We start from the raw sequence: 19,767 nt of genomic DNA, 5'->3' as shown, positions 1-19,767 counted from the left end.
CCTCAACTTACCATTACTCGTAACTCAGTTTAGTCATCTCACCCCCACCCCGAATACAGGTAGTCCTCGACTTACAACCACAGTTGAGCCCAACATGTCTGTCGTTATGCGAGACATTTGTTAAGTGAGTTTTGCCTCATATTATGACCTTTCTTGCCACAGTTTATTAAATGAATCACTGCAGTTGATAAGTTAGTAACCCGGTTGTTAAGTGAATCTGGCTTCCCTATTGACTTTGTCAGGTGGTTTCGAAAAAGGATCGTATGGCCTCAGGACACAGCAACGGTTATAAGCATGAACCAGTTGCCAAGCACCTGAATTTTGTTCACATGACCCTGGGGTTGCTACCAAGGTCGTAACTCTGAACAAATGTTTCTAAGTCACTTTTTAAACTTTGAATGATCACTAAATAAATTTGGGGGTGGGTGGGAGTTGGTTTGTTTTTCCAAATTTTGTTCTATTGTACTTTACTAATTTGAATCTTTTTGTTCTTATTTTTATTTTTTGTTTTAAATATGACTTTACATTATGTAAGCCGCCTTGAGTTGCCATGAGGTAATAGGCGGCAATATAAATCAAATAAATAAAATGTTGTAAATCGAGAACTACCTGTATTAAGGGCAGGGGGCGGGACGGACACCTCCCAGGCTGAAATGCTTACCAGCCATGGCTTCTCTCCAATGAAAGAGTCTCACTGGATCTTATGGACAATTTCTTTTCATTCTTGAGGAACTAAATAGAATAACAGAGTTGGAAGGTACCTTGGAGGTCTTCTAGTCCAACCCCCTGCTTAGGCAGGAAACCCTACACCACTTCAGACAAATGGTTATCCAACCTCTTCTTAAAAAACGTCCAGTGTTGGAGCATTCACAACTTCTGGAGGCAAGTAGTTCCACCGGTTAATTGTTCTGACTGACTGGAAATTTCTCCTCAGTTCTAAGTTGCTTCTCTCCTTGGTTAGTTTCCATCCATTGCTTTTTGTCCTGCCTTCAGGCCTTTTGATTAGATTAGATTCAGCTTTATTGTCACTGCACATGAACACAGGCAACGAAATGCAGTTAGCATCTAACCAGAAGTGCAAAACAGCAATGAAGTATAAATATATACAGATATACAAAATATATAACTATAGATGGATGTACAGAATACCTATGAATATACGGAACATATATCTATGGAAGGAATATATACGACTATACAGAGTTGTTTATGAACATATGGAATATAAGTATAATGCACAGAGAGTTTATACAAGATATACATTATCAGGGGAAGTATCAGTGTGTGTGTAGCCGAGTTGAGGAGTTCAGTAAGGAGAAGCTGCTCCTTAGATTGACCCCCCTCTCCTTTGTGGCAGCCCCTCAAATACTGGAATACTGCCATCATGTCCCCCCTTAATCCTTCTTTTCGTCAGACTAGGCCTGCCCCATTCCAGCAACCGTTCTTTATATGCTTTATCCTCCAGTCCCCTCATCCTCTTCGTTGCTCTTCTCTTGAGCCCTTTCTAGCGTCTCCTTTCCATTTTAAGAAGGTTTCCATTTTAAACGTTTGGAAGGAAGTGGGGTGGGGGTGGGGGGCTAGAGGGTCGCTTCTGCAGCCCCGCACCCCCCCAAACGGGCAAGGGAGGCTTCCCTGAAACCCACTCCGCCCCCCCCCACCCGAGACCCTGCCTCAGCCTCTGCTCGGGAAAAGGACAAGAAGGGTCTCAGTCCGGCGGGCCCCACCGCCGGAGAGACGGCGGCGCGCACGCTCGGGCGCCTCCGCGCCGGTACCCAGCATGCCTGACGAGGCGGAGGCAGCGGCGGAGGGGCCGCCCGCATCTTCTCATCCCTCTTCCCGGCGCATCTCAGGTAGCGCCATGGCCCGCCCGGCTCAGCAGCCACGGCAGGCGCTGCCCGCCGAGGGGAGCCAGTAAGCCGCCCGCCCGCCCGCCCGCCCGCCTCCCTCCCTCCTCCCTTCCCTCGTGTCCGCCCCGCCTTCGGCTCCTCCAGCCGGCTCCGAGGCCGACCTCGCCGCCAGCCTCGGGTGGGAAAGGCGGCGGCGGCAGCGGAGGCTGCTCCTGCTGCTGCTGCTGCTCCTCCACCACCACCACCATGGCGGCCTCCGAGCTCTACACGAAGGTGAGGAGAGGCGCGCGCGCGGGAGGAGGCCAGGCCTGCCCGGGTGGCCGTTGGTGGTTGCCTGGCAACGCCGTGGGGGGCAAAGCCCCAAAAAGGGGTGACTGCTGGCTCCCCTCTTTTTTTTTACTGGGGGGTCTCTCTGGCGTGGGGGGGCGGAATTAAGGAAAGGAGTCTCGGCCGTAGGGAAGGAGCCTCCCTCCCCATCCTTGCTTGCATGCGGCATTGTCTCCTAGCTTGGGGCTCATTGAAACGCCCGTATATTTAAATAATATGTATTTTTTATATGTGCGTTTCTTGCTTTTTTGTTTTTGTTTCGTGTTGTGCTCAATTTTGGATTGCATCCCCCCTATAATGCAAAAAGCAGGACGACATGGCAACCTGGGCCTGCAGCATCTTTCAGCCTGCATCTTGTCCTCCATTTATTTTTGCCTCCATCATTATCCCTGTCTCTCTCTTTGCATATCCAAATACAAGGAGGTTGGAGCATCCTTTTTATATCTTTAAAAAAAAAACTTATTTAAGAACTTTTGCACCTGCACTTTACAGTGTTGGCAGGCCCTTCCTCAAGATTCATCCCCCCCCCCTGCCCCCAGAAGTGGTTGGGAATTTGAAGTCACTGCCCTATAAAGATTAAACAAAAAAGCATCGTTTTGTGCATTAGAAAAATTAGCTTTTTTTATGATGGCAGCTCTAGGAGGAATAAAAAATGCTTCATCAGTGCACGGATAGAAAGCTGTCTTTTGTTTATAATAAGGCTTCTTTGAACTACCGGTCTTTTTATTCTGCTATCTAAGTATGAATCATATTTGGTTTAATTGTGTTCGTTTATTTCCAGTACTTATAATGCTGCCCTGGTCCCCAAGGACTCTGGGTGGTGTGCTAGCAACATTTAATGAAAAGAAAAAACTGACATTAAAGAACTGCATCCAATTTAATATAAAAACCCAGAATTAACCCCAAAAGGAAAGCAAAAATAACACCCAAGACAGGCATGCGTTGTCAGTCACGTGGGACCAAAACCATGTTCAATCAGCTCTCACTTGTTCATGGAATTGCAGCAAGTTGGGAGCTCCAAATATTGCTGAAATGAAAATATTGTAGACCATAAAGTGGGGGCTGTTTTAGTGAAAGCTTGCCTGCTGAACGCCACAAGGAATAGAAACTTTTGGGTTCTCCGAATAGCCAGCCTGGATGGGGAGATATGCGTAATTTTGGCAAATCTTTGCCTAATTGCAATGTCATTGTATTCTTTGCTTATTCTATTCAGCAATAAGTTTTGTTTTCCTTGGTGGTAGAAGTGGTAATTTTACTTTCTTAACACTGTACAGCTAGTGATAATCTTGTGTCTGGGAATGATGAATAAGAGATTGACGTTACTACTGATAAAAAAATATTTCACTACTATAAGGTTTTGACTTTTGTAAGCAGGTAAAACCTGCTTATTTCCTTTTTTCTGGAACTGTCAATTCTTTATTTCTGGGGGAAATTCCTTCTCTTGTTCCATATATGTTGATGATGTAGATCTGTTTGTTGGAATAAGAAAAGTACTTGATTTGGAGGATGCTGCAAAAAAAATTAAGATGGCAGCTATGACTCAATGGCAGCTATGGAGTGTTTCTTTTATTCATTCAGTATGAGAAATTTAAATGCATGAATAGTTAGTTAACTTTTCATGAGGTGGATTTAGCAATGGCCCAGGGTTCTGTAACTTAAGATGCTGTGTTCGTCTCTGGAGATTCTCAATTTTTTCGTAAACTCTTCTGTTAGTATTTTTGCTTTTCTGCTATTTAGAGAATTGCAAAGCCTAAAAAAATGGTGATGTAGAAATGGCATTTTTTTTTCTTTAGGGACGTGTGTTACATTAATTAATTTTGGATTAGCATATAATTTAGTTAACTAGCATGAATCAGATCACTTTCTTTTTATTTTACTTGTTCCTTGGTGCTTTTTGGAAAGGATTTTTTTCCAGGGAGGTGCCTTTGAGTCAGTCTTGACTCCTGGTAACTGCCTAGACAAGTCCATGGGGTTTTTTTGGGCAACGTTTCTGGAAATGGCTTTCCGTTGCCTTCTTCCTAGAGTTGAGAGGGAGTGACTGGCCCAAAGTCATCCAGTTGTTAGGTGCTCATATTTATCACAGTTGACTTTGCGCCTACAACAGCTTTACAACTCACATTTTGCCCAGTTTCTTATCTGGTGCTTTCGTCTACTACACTAAACTGGGTCATTTTGAAAAGTTAGGCGACTTTAACTCAATTCACAGGTCCTGAAGGATGTGTAACCTAATAAATTCTCCAATCACTTCATTTGCAGCGATGTTGCAGTCTTTTAGCTTGAATTGACTCCATTCATTAGTCAGCCAAGCTTTTGTTCTTTGAGTACATAAATTGGAACTATATGCAGTTCAACATAAAAAAGACGAACCACATCAAGTGAAAAATCCCCTTACCACTGTGGCAAGGCAATAAAATCTCTTTACTTGTGACATTGGCTTTCACTAAGTGCCAGATGGTGTGATCTTTGGAAAGTGGGATAGAGTGGTTTTATTTTGAAAATAAGGCAAGCCATTTAACAATTAGATTAGATTAGATTAACAGAGTTGGATGGGACCTTGTAGGTCATCTAGTCCAACCCCCTGCCCAAGCAGGAGACACTACACCATTTCTGACAGATGACAGTCCAATCTCTTTTTGAAAGCCTCCAGTGATGAAGCTCCCAAAACTTCTGAAGGCCAGCTGTTCCATGGGTTGATTGCTCTCACTGTCAGAAAATTCCTCCTTATTTCCAGGTTGAATCTCTGTTTATTCAGTTTCCATTATTCTTTTTTCTGGCCTTCGGGTGCTTTGGAAAATAGCTCGACTCCTTCCTGCTCTCGGTGGCACCCTCAAATATTGGAAGACTGATATTATGTCTTCCCTGGTCCTTCCCTTCGCTCGACAAGCCATGCCCAGTTTGTCAATTGAATCCGTGTCTAATGAGAAATCAGTGAGGTTTGCACCCAAGTACATGGGCTGTGTGGTATAGATGCCTTCTTTGATAACCCATGTAGAATAATTGTGTTAAGTATATGCAATCATATATTCTGTTTCAAAGGATACTTTCAGATGCCTGTTAATTCACTGGTTAAGAGACATTGTGCAACTAACTTTTTTCCTTAATGGATTTTTTATGCGGCTAGTGGCTGGTGATATGCAGTTGAAAGAAGCAGTAAGAAAATGGTTGTGGAAGATGTTCCCCGGATTTTCCTTCCTCCTCTTTAAAATTCAGTGAATGAGGGAGGATCAATATTTCCATAGCCTGGAAGCATCAAAATCTTACTGGCCCTGGCCTAACAACATTTGCATGGAAACCTTAATGAATGTAAGATTCCTTGATGGTCTGTAATTTAGAGCATAGCTACAACAGTGCAGTAGATAAAAGTATTCAAAGCTTTAGGCATTTATTTCTTTAACCAGATGTTTTAGCTCAGCTGACCATTGTGGCCTATTTGTTTCACCGGAAGTTGCACATGTGCTTAAGATCTAAGATCAGATTTGGGAGATGGATAATGTCAGAAATAAGCAAAATATTAATGATTAAGAGGAAAGCAGGACATTTGTAGACAAAGACACTTTTGTCTCGTTTTTTCCAGTTCTTTCTCTTCTATTCATCTGCCTCCAGGTATTGCAATGGTAATGGTGATGATGATAACATTTTGAGACCATCTAACTCAGGGGTCTTCAAACTTGACAGCTTTAAGACTTGTGGACTTCAACTCCCAGAATTCCTCCTCCAGTCATGTTAGCTCAGGAATCCTGGGAGTTGAAGTCCCCAAGTCTTAAACTTGTCAAGTTTGAAGACCCTTGATCTAACTCCCAAAGCACTTTGGGCAGCTGTATCCAGAAAAGACCAAATACAAAGCATCTGGAAGACTAAAACAACCAAATATACCCCAAACCAACAAAAAAACGAACAAAAGCTCAGACTTGGGTGCAGGCCACATTTTAGCATCGTAGCCTGAGAAAGCTAGCTTTATAAAATTTTAACAGCAATTTTAGAGGCAAGCAGTTAGAGAAATGGAGCATGAACACAGTTTAACAAATGTAAATGCAATGTGTTGGTAGACTGATGAGTTGAAATTACAATTTATAAAGGGAAAAAAACCCCTTTCTATTGATTAAAGAAAGCCATGCAAACCAACACTGATATTTTGGTTGATTACAATTTGTCTTAACTGTGCGGTTTATTCAAAGGAAAGTATGATGAACATCAGCAGAACTGACTTGATGAGAGGCAGCATTTTATTTATGAAGAAATAATCTTGCTTTACAGGGCATTTCATGGGAAATGTTTATTCATATATGCTGGGCAGACCAAAATCTGCAATTTCCAAGAAATCAGTCTGGATGTATTGCCTGCCCTTTCTCCAAAATTCTTTGGAACAAATACCCTCACGTTTGTGAATATTTGCAAGCACATCTCAAGAGGTACACTTCCACTGATCAAGGCCCCATTTTAAAATATGTTAATTAGAGAAAACACCTAAACATTATGATTTGGGTCTCATCAAGTGATAGCAGTACAGGTAGTCCTCAACTTAACAACAGATCGTTTAGTGACCATTCAAAGTTACAATGGCACTGAAAAATGTTGAGTTATGGCCACATCCCCGTAGTCATGTGATCAAAATTCGGATACTTAGCAACTGGTTCATATTTATGACTGTTCTGTGTCCCAAGGTCACGAAATCCCCTTTTGCTACCTTCTGGCAAGCAAAGGCAATGGGGAAGCCAGGTTCACTTAACCAGGTTACTAACTCGCCGACTGCAGTAATTCACTTAATAGCTGTGGCAAGAAAAGTTGTAAAATGAGGCAAAGATCAACAAGGTTCGCAACAACAGAAATGTTAGACTCCGTTGTGGTCGTAAGTTGAGGACTACCTGTAATGTATTGCTTGTATGAATATCTTCAGCCTTAAGGTATTTACTGTAGAGAATCACAGTGTGAATAGGGAAGGTGTGAACTCATCCATGACTTTGTCTAGGACAGTGGTGGCTAACCTTTTTGGGCTCCTGTGCCAAAAACTGCATGCGTTCGCATTAACATGCACACTTGCATGCCAGCACCCAGAAGACAATGCACACACACACACCCACGTCCCCTGCACATGTGTGTGCAATCTCCCCTGCCGCCCTTACCTGCACTGTGCCTCACAGCTGATTTTCGGTCCATTTGAGGCCTTTTTCGGCCTCCCAAAGGATTGAGGAAGGCTTCTGCAGGTTTTGCAGTCCAAAAAATGGGCCCGTTTCATCACTTCCGGTATTTCCGGAAATATAGGAAATGATTTTTCGGCCTGCAAAGGCTTTACTCAAGCCTCTGGGAGGCCGAAAAAGGCCTCAAACCGGCTGAAAATCAGCTGTGAGGCGCGCGCATGCGCAGTGAGGTAAGTTTGCCTGCGGCTCGCATGCTGGCACAAATGGCTCTGCGTGCTGCCTGTGGCACGCGTGCCATAGGTTCACCATCATGGGTCTAGGATGTATATTGACCAGTTGATGTGAAATGATATGTCTGTGAAATGACAGCAGCTAGAATTTCTCATCTGTTGCATGACTGCCAAGAACTGGGCCAATTATTTTTTAACATGGTGCGGAGTAGAATGTGAAAATATATGTTCTTACATGGCAGTATATCTGCTTTCTGTGCAGAGATTATATCCACGCAAAGATTCTCTTAACACTTACTTTAAAGAGCCTATTTTTAAAAATCTAGTCTTGTAGCATGTGTCAAACACTTGGGCATTTCTATAACAATACATACTAGTGTTTATTTTTAAAATACCTTTATCACTTCAAGCAAATGAATTTACTTTGGGGTGTGGTAGGAGATTGATCGTTAACTGCTGGATAGGCTCAAATGTCAAAACTGCTTAATCACTCCCTTCTCTTTTTTGATGCAATCCGCCCTATGAATCAGTGCTTTGCAAGATGATTTGATGAGAGTGCTTTAAAGGAGGTTGAAAAAGGGAAATTCCATGTTTTTAAATGTTCCCAAGTAAGGATAGAGCCTTGCAAATATATAGGATGCTGAAGCCATGCATAAATTGCGTGTGTGATATTACCGCCATGGTTATAGATACACATCGGAAAGGATTACCTGTAGAAACATGTACTCTGCTACCAGCAAAATATAGATGGATAATAGCATCTATGTCTGTAGTCAACTGTGGCCATCTGAAAGATATACTTATTTATCAAATGTCTGTTTGAAAAAAAATGCCATTTTCACAGTGTTTCTGAAGGTTTACCTTGAGAGGAGACGAGCCATCCTAGACTGAGAGGGCCATGACCAAAAGTATTTCCAGACTTCTGTCCCCTTAATAGTGTAGAGGGGAAGGCCACTGAGAAGGACCAGGGGAGACAGGAGAGCAGTCTTCCAATATTTGAGGGGCTGCCACAGAGAGGAGGAAGGGGTCAAGCTATTTCCCAAAGCACCTGAAGGCTAGACAAGGAATAATGGGTGGAAACTGAACAAGGAGAATAAGGAAACTGAATAAAGAGAAACTTTCTGACAGTGAGAACAATCAACCCATGGAACAGAAGTTGCCTTCGGAAGTTGTGGGAGCTTCATCACTGGAGGCTTTCAAGAAGAGATTGGACTCCCATCTGTCAGAAATGGTGTAGGGTCTCCTACTTGGGCAGGGGGTGGGGTTGGACTAGATGACCTAGACAAGGTCCCTCCCAACTCTGTTAATCTGTAAAATCTGTAAATTAATTTTGAAGTTGTTGGCAATATGGAAAAATCAATTATACAGAGAGCAGATTTGGGGGATGGCATGTAACGGGTGAGAGCAAGAAGCCAAGATTAAGGCAGGTTATTGAATATCGAACACTTTGGCTATTAATCTCACTGTTTCTATGGGAGGAAGAAGAAGCGACCCAATGCCGCCAGACTTCGTAGGAATGGTGAAAACAAATTACTGCTGGGAGCGATGTTTTTTTGAACCGTTCGCATTTGATGACTGTCACAAGACAGTGGGATTTTGCCGTTCTTCCAAGAGGCACAGAGAACAGACATTCTGGCTTTTTGTGCTGGGGAACGTTTGGGCAGAATTCTTGGCAAGGAAGGAATCCAGCCGTCTGACATAGCTGTCACTCAACTGATCCTTACGTTCCTTTGAGAGTGGATAATATCACTTTGTCTGCTAGAATCGGCTCCAACCCACAGGGCTTACTAGAGACCAGACGGGAGTAGGTCTTATCCCATGTCTCGCTTACCAAGGTGACAATGATTGCTGCTCAGATTAGCAGAAGTTTGCACCACCGTGAATACTGGAAAACAGTGGATAGTTTGACCCATATGTACATTCAAGTAAGTTACCTTCTTATTGTTACGTATGGGATTTAAGTGCTAGATCTTGTTATTTGGAGATCATAACCTCTTTGCCAAGATGGCAGTCCTGTTTAAAGTTGCATAAGGAGTTGGTTGATTCAGTTGCAATGGATTGTACCCAAAGGGAATATTTATGCATGTTATGGGAAAAAGTACAGAGTGTAGTTTTAATGGAAGAGAATAGTATATTTTGGTGTGTAAATTTAGCGATCAAACTGTGTCTATTGTATTCATTGTCTGTATGGCTCTTTAGAGGTGAATTGTGGTTTAATTTTATTGTTGTTCTACCTGTGGAAACTGACAATTTTGGAATAATTTTGGAATGATGTTTCCTAGTTCAGATTGACAGAGTCTAATATGCATGCAAGTATATTAATATGCTCCGTTTTTCCCCCCAAAAATGATACTACATATTTAACTTTATATTAATGACAGAGGATGTTGTTTTTTCCAGTATTAATTTTGAATACTGTGTTTGCTTCCCTGTAGTGCGTTGACTCTAATTTTGCTTCCCTGCAGTGCGTTGACTCTAATTTTATGGGATTTTATGGGAGTTGCAGGAATTGAAAGTACTGGGGAGCACCAGTTAGGGAAAAACTATATTACATTTTATTGCAAAATAATTACTGTTGAATGTAGTGGGACTTATTTACAGAAACCTGTCTTATTATATTATGGGATTTTGTCTGGGTGCTTGATGAAGTTCCTGTTCCCTAAAAGCTACAGAGAAAATGTTGGTTCTAACTGGACAACTCTTTAGTTGGACAACAAAGCAAGTTTTATTTGACGAAAGTACCTTCCAAAAGATTTATCTAAGAAGATGTGATGAAAATGTAATAGTTATTGGTTCAACTTCTAATGTTTCTAATGTTGATCTTAGGGTAAAACTGTTCCTTCTAATGATTTATCGGTTTTTACATCACCTGTCTTGTTTTTTTTCATTGAGAATAAGGCAGTCCGGAATGCTCCCAGAACAAATTAATATCAACGATGGGTGTTCTTGGTTTTAAAAGGGGTTGCAGCTTAAAGTCTAATGTGACTTCCTTATGGGGCTTCTGTTTTGCTTTTCCTGTTGCCAGTCATCTAGGTGTAAGTCTTCTTCCTGTAAAGGTGGCAAAGCAGTAAAACATGTTTTTTTTTAAAAAAAACCAACAAATTTTAGTCATGTAGAAATCTCACATGGTTTTCTGCCTTTATTTCCTTCAGGAGAGGAAGACATTTTAAAACTGCAGTTTGAAGTAAAACAGCGCGCTCAACAATGCGCACAGAGAGAGATAGGTTAAAACCTTCCCCCTTCCTCCTGCATTACTTTTCTGTTTGCAAGGAGCCAATATTGTACTTGCTTTTCCTTCCTCCTTTTTTCTACTAAATTTGGTTCCGATTTGCTAATCTTCTGCCTTCCTGTTCTTGCAAACTTAGCAAATGAGATATCTGAACGTTGTAATCTGAGCAAGGGTGTGCCATAATTGAGGGACAGCAACTCTGTTTCAGCCAGAAACGTGTTCTTATGCTTCTTACTGAGATAGCATTTTGTCTTCTGGCGATGAACAGTTGCTTCCTCTGTTTATACGATCTAGCTTGAAAGGATCATCATAATGCCATGATTTGATGCCAGGCCAACGATGCTGGCTGGGGAATTCTGGGAGCTGTAGTCCACACCTCTAAAAGTGGCTATAAGGTTGAGACACACTTGCCTTAACCTCTCTATGCCACACTGGCCCCATTGACATTTTATTGCTGCCATAGCAAAACTTCTCTTCTTTACTTCCTTAGCGTTCTTTGCCCTCAAATGGCCCAGTTTCTATTAAAATGTTCAGGGAAGCAGGCTATGTTTTTGGAAGACTGAAGTTTATTGAGTCAAGAAAATGGGAGGGAGGGATTTGATAGCTGTGAACATGTTACTACTACTTTACATATTGTATAAAACGATGGAGAGGTTGATCTTGTTGTGGGATTTATGTTTGGAAGGTGTAAAACAATATAATTTGGACAAGGAGACCAGAAACCAAGCTGAAATTTCAATTACTGCTGGCAGGCACAGGATCCAGCAGGCTTGATAAAAAAAAATATTTATTTATTTATTTTTCATGTTGGAAAGAAACCTTCTCTGATTGCTAGAAGAAAGGGACGCATTGGCTGAAACCCAGGGGAAGCATTCCCAATGTATTCATTCATGCTTAATGTGATATGAAATGTTGTTATAATGCTGCTTTTGGGCTTGAGTAGTTGGTACTTGTAATTGAGTAGCCCCGTATACATAACTGCTTTTCTAACAATAACGCTTCTTGATAAGTCCTGATTTTATATGTTAACAATGTACGTAAATTATTGAGTACAAATGGTAAATATTTATTATTCAGTTGCATTTGTTACTAACATTCCTTTTTTAAGTCCCAAAATGATGTTTTTTTAAAAAAAATTAGTGATGCCCTTACACTTTTCCAGTGGGTTTTTTTTAAAATAGACTTGAGAAGCGTATTACACCCTGTTTTTGACAATCCTGAGTTTAAAAATACCTATTTTTACCACCACTGGTGCCTTAAGTGAGTCTTATGATGTGAATGTTTTGGTACCATAGTTTGGTCTGGTGATTTGCTCATATGATTTTAGATTAGATCACGAAATGCAAGAAGAAATTGTTTTAACGCTCTTGTTGTTTCCGTGGAACAGAAAGAATCCTGTCAGTGCTCTTTGTATCAAAATGTAATGAGTTTACAGTTGAAAAACTTCGAAGGCTGTCTCATCGTCTGGCTGTTCCAAGGGTTTGTAATCTCCACATATGGAGGTTCAGCGAAGAATACTAGATGGCATTTAATTATTATTATTTTTTGGGAGGGGGGGAATCCATCTGTGTATTATTTATATAAAGTTGTCTTTCCATGAGATAACTTAAAGAGTTTTTTTCAAGCCTATCTGATAATTAAGAAATGGAAGTTTTTTGAAGCGACTGCTTGAACTTCTAGTGGATGTTATTACCTTAAAACAGAGGTCTCCAAACTTGGCAACTTTAAGACTTGTGAACTTCAACTCCCAGAACTCCCAGCATAGCTGGCTGAAGAATTCTGGGAGTTGAAGTCCACAAGTCTTAAAGTTGCCAAGTTTGGGGACCCCTGCTTTAAAACATGATCCTCCCCCCATTTTTTAAAAGAAAAGTTCTCCATTTTTTTGAGGAGTGGATGGTAGCTTTTCCCAGGAAACACAATATTGTTTTCTTCTCTATCACAGACCAGTTTAAAGTCTGGGGGAAAATCTGTGCTATTCGATAGCTATTTGGTCATATAAAAAATGCCAGGATAAAAGCAAAACAATATTAAAAAAATTTCTACAACTATTTCTTAAGCTTAGATTCTGAAGCAAAAACCTCACGGATCCTTTGCAGGACATTGCTATCCAAGCAAGCTGCGTGCGCTATAGGCAACAATATAAAGCCAAGTTTGATCCTCTCAGATGGAATTGGTTGAAATTCAGGTGAAATAAGAGAAAATAATCACAACTCATCCACCTCCTGCAGCTTAATTATTAAGAGGATTCTTTGCCACGGTTGGAATATTAGTGCAGAAACCCAGGTGATCAAAATCGCACACTTAAACGCGGTGAGCATCTGTTGATGGCAGACCTTATTCCTTTAAATATCTCATGTAGTGGGCGCAGTGGGTTTTGGTTGTTTGGTTTCTATGGAAATGTGTTCCCTTGGTCCTTGTTGTTGCAACTGGTTGACGTTGTGGTTTTCCCAGCAGAGATAAACAAGATTCCGATGTTGTGGCATTAGAACAACGCTTCTCAAGCTTGGCCACTTCAAGACATGTGGACTTCAGCTCCCAGAATTCCCCAGCGAGCATATGCTGGCTGGGGAATTCTGGGAGTTGTAGTCCACATGTCTTGAGGTAGCCAAGGATGAGAAACATTTCCTTAGATTATTGGTGAGAATGGGATTGGCAGTTAATATTAGCAATTGTCCAACATGCCCCACATGCCATTTTGTTATTAGTATTGGACGTTTCTTGGATTTTCCCCCCCTGTTTTGTCCCAAAGGTGCTTGTGACAAGTCATAATATGAATGTGGCAAGTCATCCTTTTTTAAAACATATTTATTTTTCTTCTGTCACTAAACAAAATATATATAATGGGAAAATATGGAAATTCTCAATCATCCAGGTTCATGGTTGTCCCAAAAGTGCTTTTTTCAAGAGGCAACTAGAGTTTGTGGTTTTTCTTTGAAGTTGTTTCGCTTCTCATCCAAGAAGCTTCTTCAGCTTTGGCTGGATGGTGAGGAATGGAAGAATTTATATTCCTTGCAGACAGCTGGTCATTTGCATTCTTTTAGAGAGTCGTCAAGGCCACTTGGAGGTTTGTCTGTATCCTCAGGAAACCAGAATGTCCAGTTGCCTCTTGAAAAAGCATCTTTGGGACAACCATGACATGGATGACTTGAGAATCTCCATAGACAGTTTTCCTGTTTTGTATTTTATCTTTGGTGACAAAAGAAAAATATGTTAAAAAGAAAAGGTGACTTGCCACATTCGTAGTATTTTCCTAGGATCATTACATGTAATATTGATCCTCTGGGTAGGTAAATAAGACTGCCTTGAATGCCAACTAATTTGTCAAGTCTGTGTAGCCCATAGTAATTAAGCTTTTGGTTTTTTTATGGCGCAAAGCTTAACATCCATAGCAAGAGTGAAATGTCTCAGAGTTTATGTGGGCTTTATCCTTGCTAATGTTTGCTGGGCCTTTAAGTGGTTCGCCTTTTGGATGGGGTGTGGATGTATTTTGTTGTAGACTTCACTTGTCTCCTATGCAGTCCAACACATTGTTGTTCAGTTTCTTTGCAAGCTGAGCTTGAGGGGAGATGCAGCTCTGAGTTTGCTAAGAGAAAGATGGCATCTTTTAAAGCAAGGTTCTTCAAACTTGGCAAATTTAAGACTTGTGGACTTCAACTCCCAGAATTTTTGAGCTAGCATGACTGGACGAGGAATTCTGGGAGTTGAAGTTCAGAAATCTTAAAGCTGTCAAGTTTGAAGACCCCTGTTTTAAAGGGGTTTATCTGGAAAGTAAGGACCTGTAGGTGGACTTTTGCCCAGCTAGTGCGGAGGCCAAATTTGGTATTAAGGGAGAAAATGATCAGAAATAGGTAACATTGACTTGAGAGAAGAGCTACAAATGTTAGTTGATAAATGTGTTTATGTTCCTAATATAAATCCCTTTTTTAAAAAACCAGATAACTGTTTCAGTTGTTTTTGTTTTTTTAGTATGCAAGAATTTGGATACCTGATTCGGAACTAGTGTGGAAGTCAGCAGAACTTTTGAAAGATTATAAACCAGGAGATAAAGTCCTGCATCTTCAACTTGAGGATGGCAAGGTAATGTTTATTTTACTGTTATATTTAGTAAGGTTTGTTATACTTTGATTCTGAAATCTTTAGTTTTACGATGTAACCCTATTTATTTGGAATTTGCATTACCTGCTACTAAAGTCTTCCAGTTGGCTTTAAAGTTTCCTTAAAATAAAGTAAAAAAAATCCCATTAAAAGAGTACTTTATGTGCTACCTATATACCATAACAACCAACTTGAGCAAAAAGTTTGTAAGCTTGTTATAGAAAAACCTGGCATCTTTAGGACATCTCAAGCTTCCTTTTAATTCACACTGCTAATGAATGTTGTGGAAAACCTACAAAATATTCTTCAAATGTACTTTATGTCATTTTTTAGGCTATTGAATATAAACTTGATGCTAAGTCTAAGGACCTACCACCCCTGAGAAATCCAGACATACTTGTGGGTGAAAATGACCTGACAGCACTCAGCTATCTTCATGAACCTGCCGTTCTCCACAATCTCAAAGTTCGATTTATAGATTCAAAACTCATTTATACATATTGTGGTAAGCACGCACACTCTGAAGTCGCTTTCGTGCTATTTCTCATTAGGGTAGGCCAAGGGTCTTCAAACTTGGCAAATTTAAGACTTGTGGACTTCAACTCCCAGAATTCCTCAGCTAACACGATTGGAGGAGGAATTCTGGGAGTCCATAAGTCTTAAAGGTGTCAAGTTTGAAGACCCCTGGTGTAGGCAAATGGCACATTCCAGGCCAGTAATAAAAAAAATGCAGGGGCTTTAGTATTTTTTTTAAAAACCATGAAATCTCTATATCTTCGCTGGTTGCATAAAACCACAATGATGCAATGATTGGGTTTTTCCAATCTTGTCATGGGTTGGCATCAAGTAAGTTTGTAGAATAGACAAAATAACCGTCACATATATACAGGCATTAAGCTTACCTGAACCTGTTAGATGCTATTTTAAACTTTACTGTGCGGTTATTGAGCAAAGTCACATGACACATCTGTGTTTTCAGTTGTTGGGATGATATGTGCATGCAGTGTGTGCATCTGACAAAGAGTAATAGATCTTTCATCAGTTTCTTGGAAGTTGGTGCAATTAGGGAAGTTTTTTTTAAAAAATAGGAAGATCTTAAAAATGCATGAGAATTAGGAAGAGATTTAAGCAGAGTTTATTTAATAAACTTTCTGTTAATTTAACTAAGTTTTTCATATGCCTTTCCCCTTCTCTATAGATTACTATTCCTGTTCTATTCTTTACAAGTATTCTTGATTTGTCTTTTGTATTTCCAATAGCTGGCTTAGCCATTTTGATTCTTTTCTGCTTGGTCCTTTAGTTCCCTCTAGTGTCCATTAGCAACCTTCACCAAGCCTCCTAATATGGGTTTATTTCTTTTTTAGTTATCTCTCTCTAGTATGTCATTTAATTACATGCCTGTTTTTCAAATCTTACAGCAAAAATAAACAATATCCCAAATCTCCCTGGTCTCCCAATCTGTTTAGAACTTAAATCTTTTTGCTTTTTGCCAACTGTATATTATTTTGAATTCTTAAATCCCCGTTTAATTTTTTTTTTTTAACCCAGAGAAAGTAAAACTCATCAGGTATCTAATTAAATTCAATATTTTGAAGAGCTCTAATGTCCATAAAGTAGTTAAATTGAACATTTCCAAATGTTATTAGAAAGTGAGTTAGAGCTTAGTATCCTTACTAAAGTGTCCTTATCAAAGGTTCTGTTGGTGCTGAGAGTATAGATTTTGGCATTCCTGGCATTCAAATCCATGGGAAACTACTCTTTTATGGTCTCCTCACCAGGAGTTGGCATTCAGAGCAGAGTCTCTGGTCAACCATGACTCATACTGGAAGCCGTGTCTCCTATAGATGACCACTCACATTACGTATCACATCAGCTACTGTCATGCCCCTGTCAGAGTCTGAATCCGAGGAGGAAGTTGGACAGCTGACAGGGAGTGGGAGTATGGCTCCATTGGCTGTGGAGGAGGCTGGGGAAGGGCAAAGTCCGGCTGGGCAGAGCAGGAAACAGGTAGAACAAGGGAGAGGGAATTCAAAGGAAGACCCAGGCCCACCTCCTCTTCAAACTAGGGCACTCAGGGAGGAATGGAGAAGAGAGCAACGTGGGTTGCATGGCTTACGGGGGAGGAGAGAGCCCTGATTCCCTTCATTAGCTGAAGCTGGGAAGATAGTTGATGAGAAAGGCAGGCTGCGTGCAGCAGGCTGCTGGAAGCAATGTGACTTTATCTTGTGTTGTCATGGCTTATCTGTGTTCCTGGCGTCTTCCTAACTGTGTGAGTTTTGCCGTGCTTTCAAATCTGAAATTTCTGCTCCTGTGCTGCCAAACTAATTACTTCAGTTTGGCTTGTTTGGACTTTAAGTTACAGTTTGTGTTTACCCTGTTTTGGACTTAATTCTCTGCAGTCAAAGGCTGTTCCTGGGAGTGTTTTTCTCCAGCCAGAAGGTAATCTGGACATTGGGGGCAAAGTTGGAGATAATAAAGGGTATCTGATTGATTATCTCTGTGTTGTCTTTATGCCATGCCCTGGGTCATCATAGCTACATTATTTAGCCAATGCACTGACAAAGTGAAAGGGGAAATACTTATTGTGGTAGCTGCAAGTTCAACAGGGGTGAAATCTTTCCTTGAATTAATTCCACTCCTTTCCCTGACTTCGTTATTCTTTTGTTTTTAGGTATAGTTTTAGTTGCCATAAATCCTTACGAGCAGCTGCCTATCTATGGCGAAGACATCATCAATGCCTACAGTGGCCAAAATATGGGGGACATGGACCCCCACATCTTTGCTGTGGCTGAGGAGGCATACAAACAGATGGCCAGGTTTGTGGGATGGGGGTGTTCGCTTTTCACCGACTAGCAGCTTTGTGGAATGAAGTGGGGTTGTTGTCATGATAAATATAGGTATTGTTGGCCCGTCATCTGCCAGCCGAGCTAGCTGCAGAGTCAGAGGTGGAGGGAGAGCCTGGGCTGGCTTCGGAGCTTTTGGAAGGCTCTGATAAGGAAAGAGACAGAGGCAGATCCGGGGCCTTCCATCCTCCCCCAGGTGGAGAGGCAGCTGTCTTCGGAGCCTGAGCTGAGTGAGGAGGAAGAACAGATGGGGCCCATCCCAGATGCATGTACGTGCAGAGAGGAAAGGAGAGGAGAGCAAAGGAAAACAATAAGCCAGCTCTCAAGGAAAAGCAGAGGAGCCCCTCCCTGGGAAACAAATAGGGGTTTGGCAGTGGCTGGTTGTCGCAGGCAACAGTTCGTTTTTAGGATACAGCAAGCAATTCGGATTTCTAGGTTAGAACCAGGTCTGTTGGGACTAATTATGTTTGGGTTTTTTGTTTATCCGCATGAATAAAGACTGTCCCTAACTTGTTTGAAAAGGGGTTTGTTTTTTCTGGTGAGTAATTACCTGCTAAGGCTGGGTCAGAACAAGAGTCATATGCAGGTAACCTTCGACATTTGTTCAGTGACCGTTACAAGGGCACTGAAAAAAGCGACTCAGGACCGTTTTTCACACTTACAACCATTGCAGAATCCCCATGGTCACGGGATCAGATGCTTGGCCACTGGCTCATATTTAGGATGGGGGTCATGTGATCCCCTTTTGTGACTTTCCGACAAGCAAAGTCCACAGGGAAGCCCTTTTTAACAGCTGTGGTACTAACTGAACTGCTGCAATAATTCACTAAGCAACCGTGGCAAGAAAGGTCGTAAAAATTGGGCGAAACCCACTTAACAAATGTCTCACTTAGCAACAGAAATTTGGGGCTCAGTTGTCATAAGCCAAGGACTACCTGCATTCATATACAATTTAAATTACGGGTTTATAAGTTATAGGGCTTCCTGCTTGAACAGGGGATTGGACTAGAACAGTGGTCGTCAACCAGTGGGCCAGGGACCACTGGTGGTCCGTGAGAAAATTTGGGGGGTCTTCAGAGAAATGTCCTGCCCCCCAAAGCAATTCATCCAGGCTGTGTGGGAACACAAGGCTGCGCTACCCACATGGCCCGTGGGAACACAAGGCTTGTGTCACTTGCATTGCGAACAACACGAGGTAGTGAGGGGAGGGGGGAAAGGGTGGAGGGGAAAGGGACTTGGCCTACGCGCCTGGCCTGGCCACCGGGCTGCTTCTTTCCGCTTCTTTCTTCTGCTTTTGGCTGCACGTAAGGAAAGCAGCAAATGTCTTTCTTTCTCTCCCCCAAACTCCGCCAGAAATGAGTCTTTGGGACCCTCTTGCTCCAAGAAGCTGCGCCGACGCAACAAGTCTCACAAAGACTCATTTCTGGCGGAATGTGGGGGAGAGAAAGAAAGACTTCTGCTGCTTTCCTTGCATGAAGCCAAAAGTCTTTCTTTCTCTCTCCCCCTGAGAATGGAGCTGGAGACGGTATCCTGCGATCCCAAATAAAGAATGATCGATCCATAGGAAAACAGGGTGGGAGATTTTCCTGCAGACTTTTTTTGAGATTTTCCCAGGGTCTCTGGTCCGTGGGATTTAAAATGATGAGTTTGGTGGTCCCTGAGGTCCAAAAGGTTGGCGACCCCTGGACTGGCAGACCAGCTCTGTTATTCTGTTCCATGACTTTTGCTTCTGTTTCAGAGATGAACGGAACCAGTCCATCATTGTAAGTGGGGAATCAGGAGCTGGGAAAACCGTGTCTGCCAAGTATGCCATGAGATACTTTGCCACAGTGAGCGGGTCTGCAAGTGAAGCCAACGTTGAAGAGAAAGTGTTAGCTTCTAATCCTATAATGGAGGTAAGACCAGAATATGGTTTTAAAAAAATAAATAAATTGGAGAGCAATTTTGCCACCGGGCGACTTGTTTCCCCTTTACTGCTTCAACCATACTGGATGATGGAGTTTGGACTAGGAGCCTCGGTGGTGCAGTGGTTAGAGTGCGGTACTGCAGGCTACTTCTGCT

At 41.7% G+C, this 19,767-nt stretch overlaps 1 protein-coding gene across 3 annotated transcripts in view; it reads left to right on the top strand.

The window, feature by feature from the left end:
• Positions 1-1,796: 1,796 nt before the first annotated feature.
• The window catches only part of MYO5A (myosin VA), a 66,900-nt gene continuing 48,929 nt past the window's right edge, over positions 1,797-19,767 (top strand). For 2 of the 3 annotated variants that reach the window (XM_087972881.1, XM_087972880.1), the window contains exons 1-5: positions 9,329-9,464; positions 14,735-14,845; positions 15,197-15,368; positions 17,535-17,679; positions 19,445-19,601. In XM_087972881.1, coding sequence (XP_087829007.1) covers positions 9,381-9,464; positions 14,735-14,845; positions 15,197-15,368; positions 17,535-17,679; positions 19,445-19,601 — 669 coding nt within the window. In that variant the 5' untranslated portion in view covers positions 9,329-9,380. Of the gene's footprint in view, positions 2,121-9,328; positions 9,465-14,734; positions 14,846-15,196; positions 15,369-17,534; positions 17,680-19,444; positions 19,602-19,767 lie in introns of those variants that run through there. The other variant, XM_026684114.2, reaches the window with a different exon arrangement.

Source organism: Notechis scutatus, chromosome 11, assembly GCF_049901735.1.
Source record: "Notechis scutatus isolate UNSWTSFEM ecotype Mainland chromosome 11, rNotScu1.2, whole genome shotgun sequence".
In the NCBI taxonomy this organism is placed as follows: domain Eukaryota; kingdom Metazoa; phylum Chordata; class Lepidosauria; order Squamata; family Elapidae; genus Notechis; species Notechis scutatus.
Note: the sequence above shows the minus strand (reverse complement) of the source record. Positions and strands in the feature narration are given on the sequence as shown.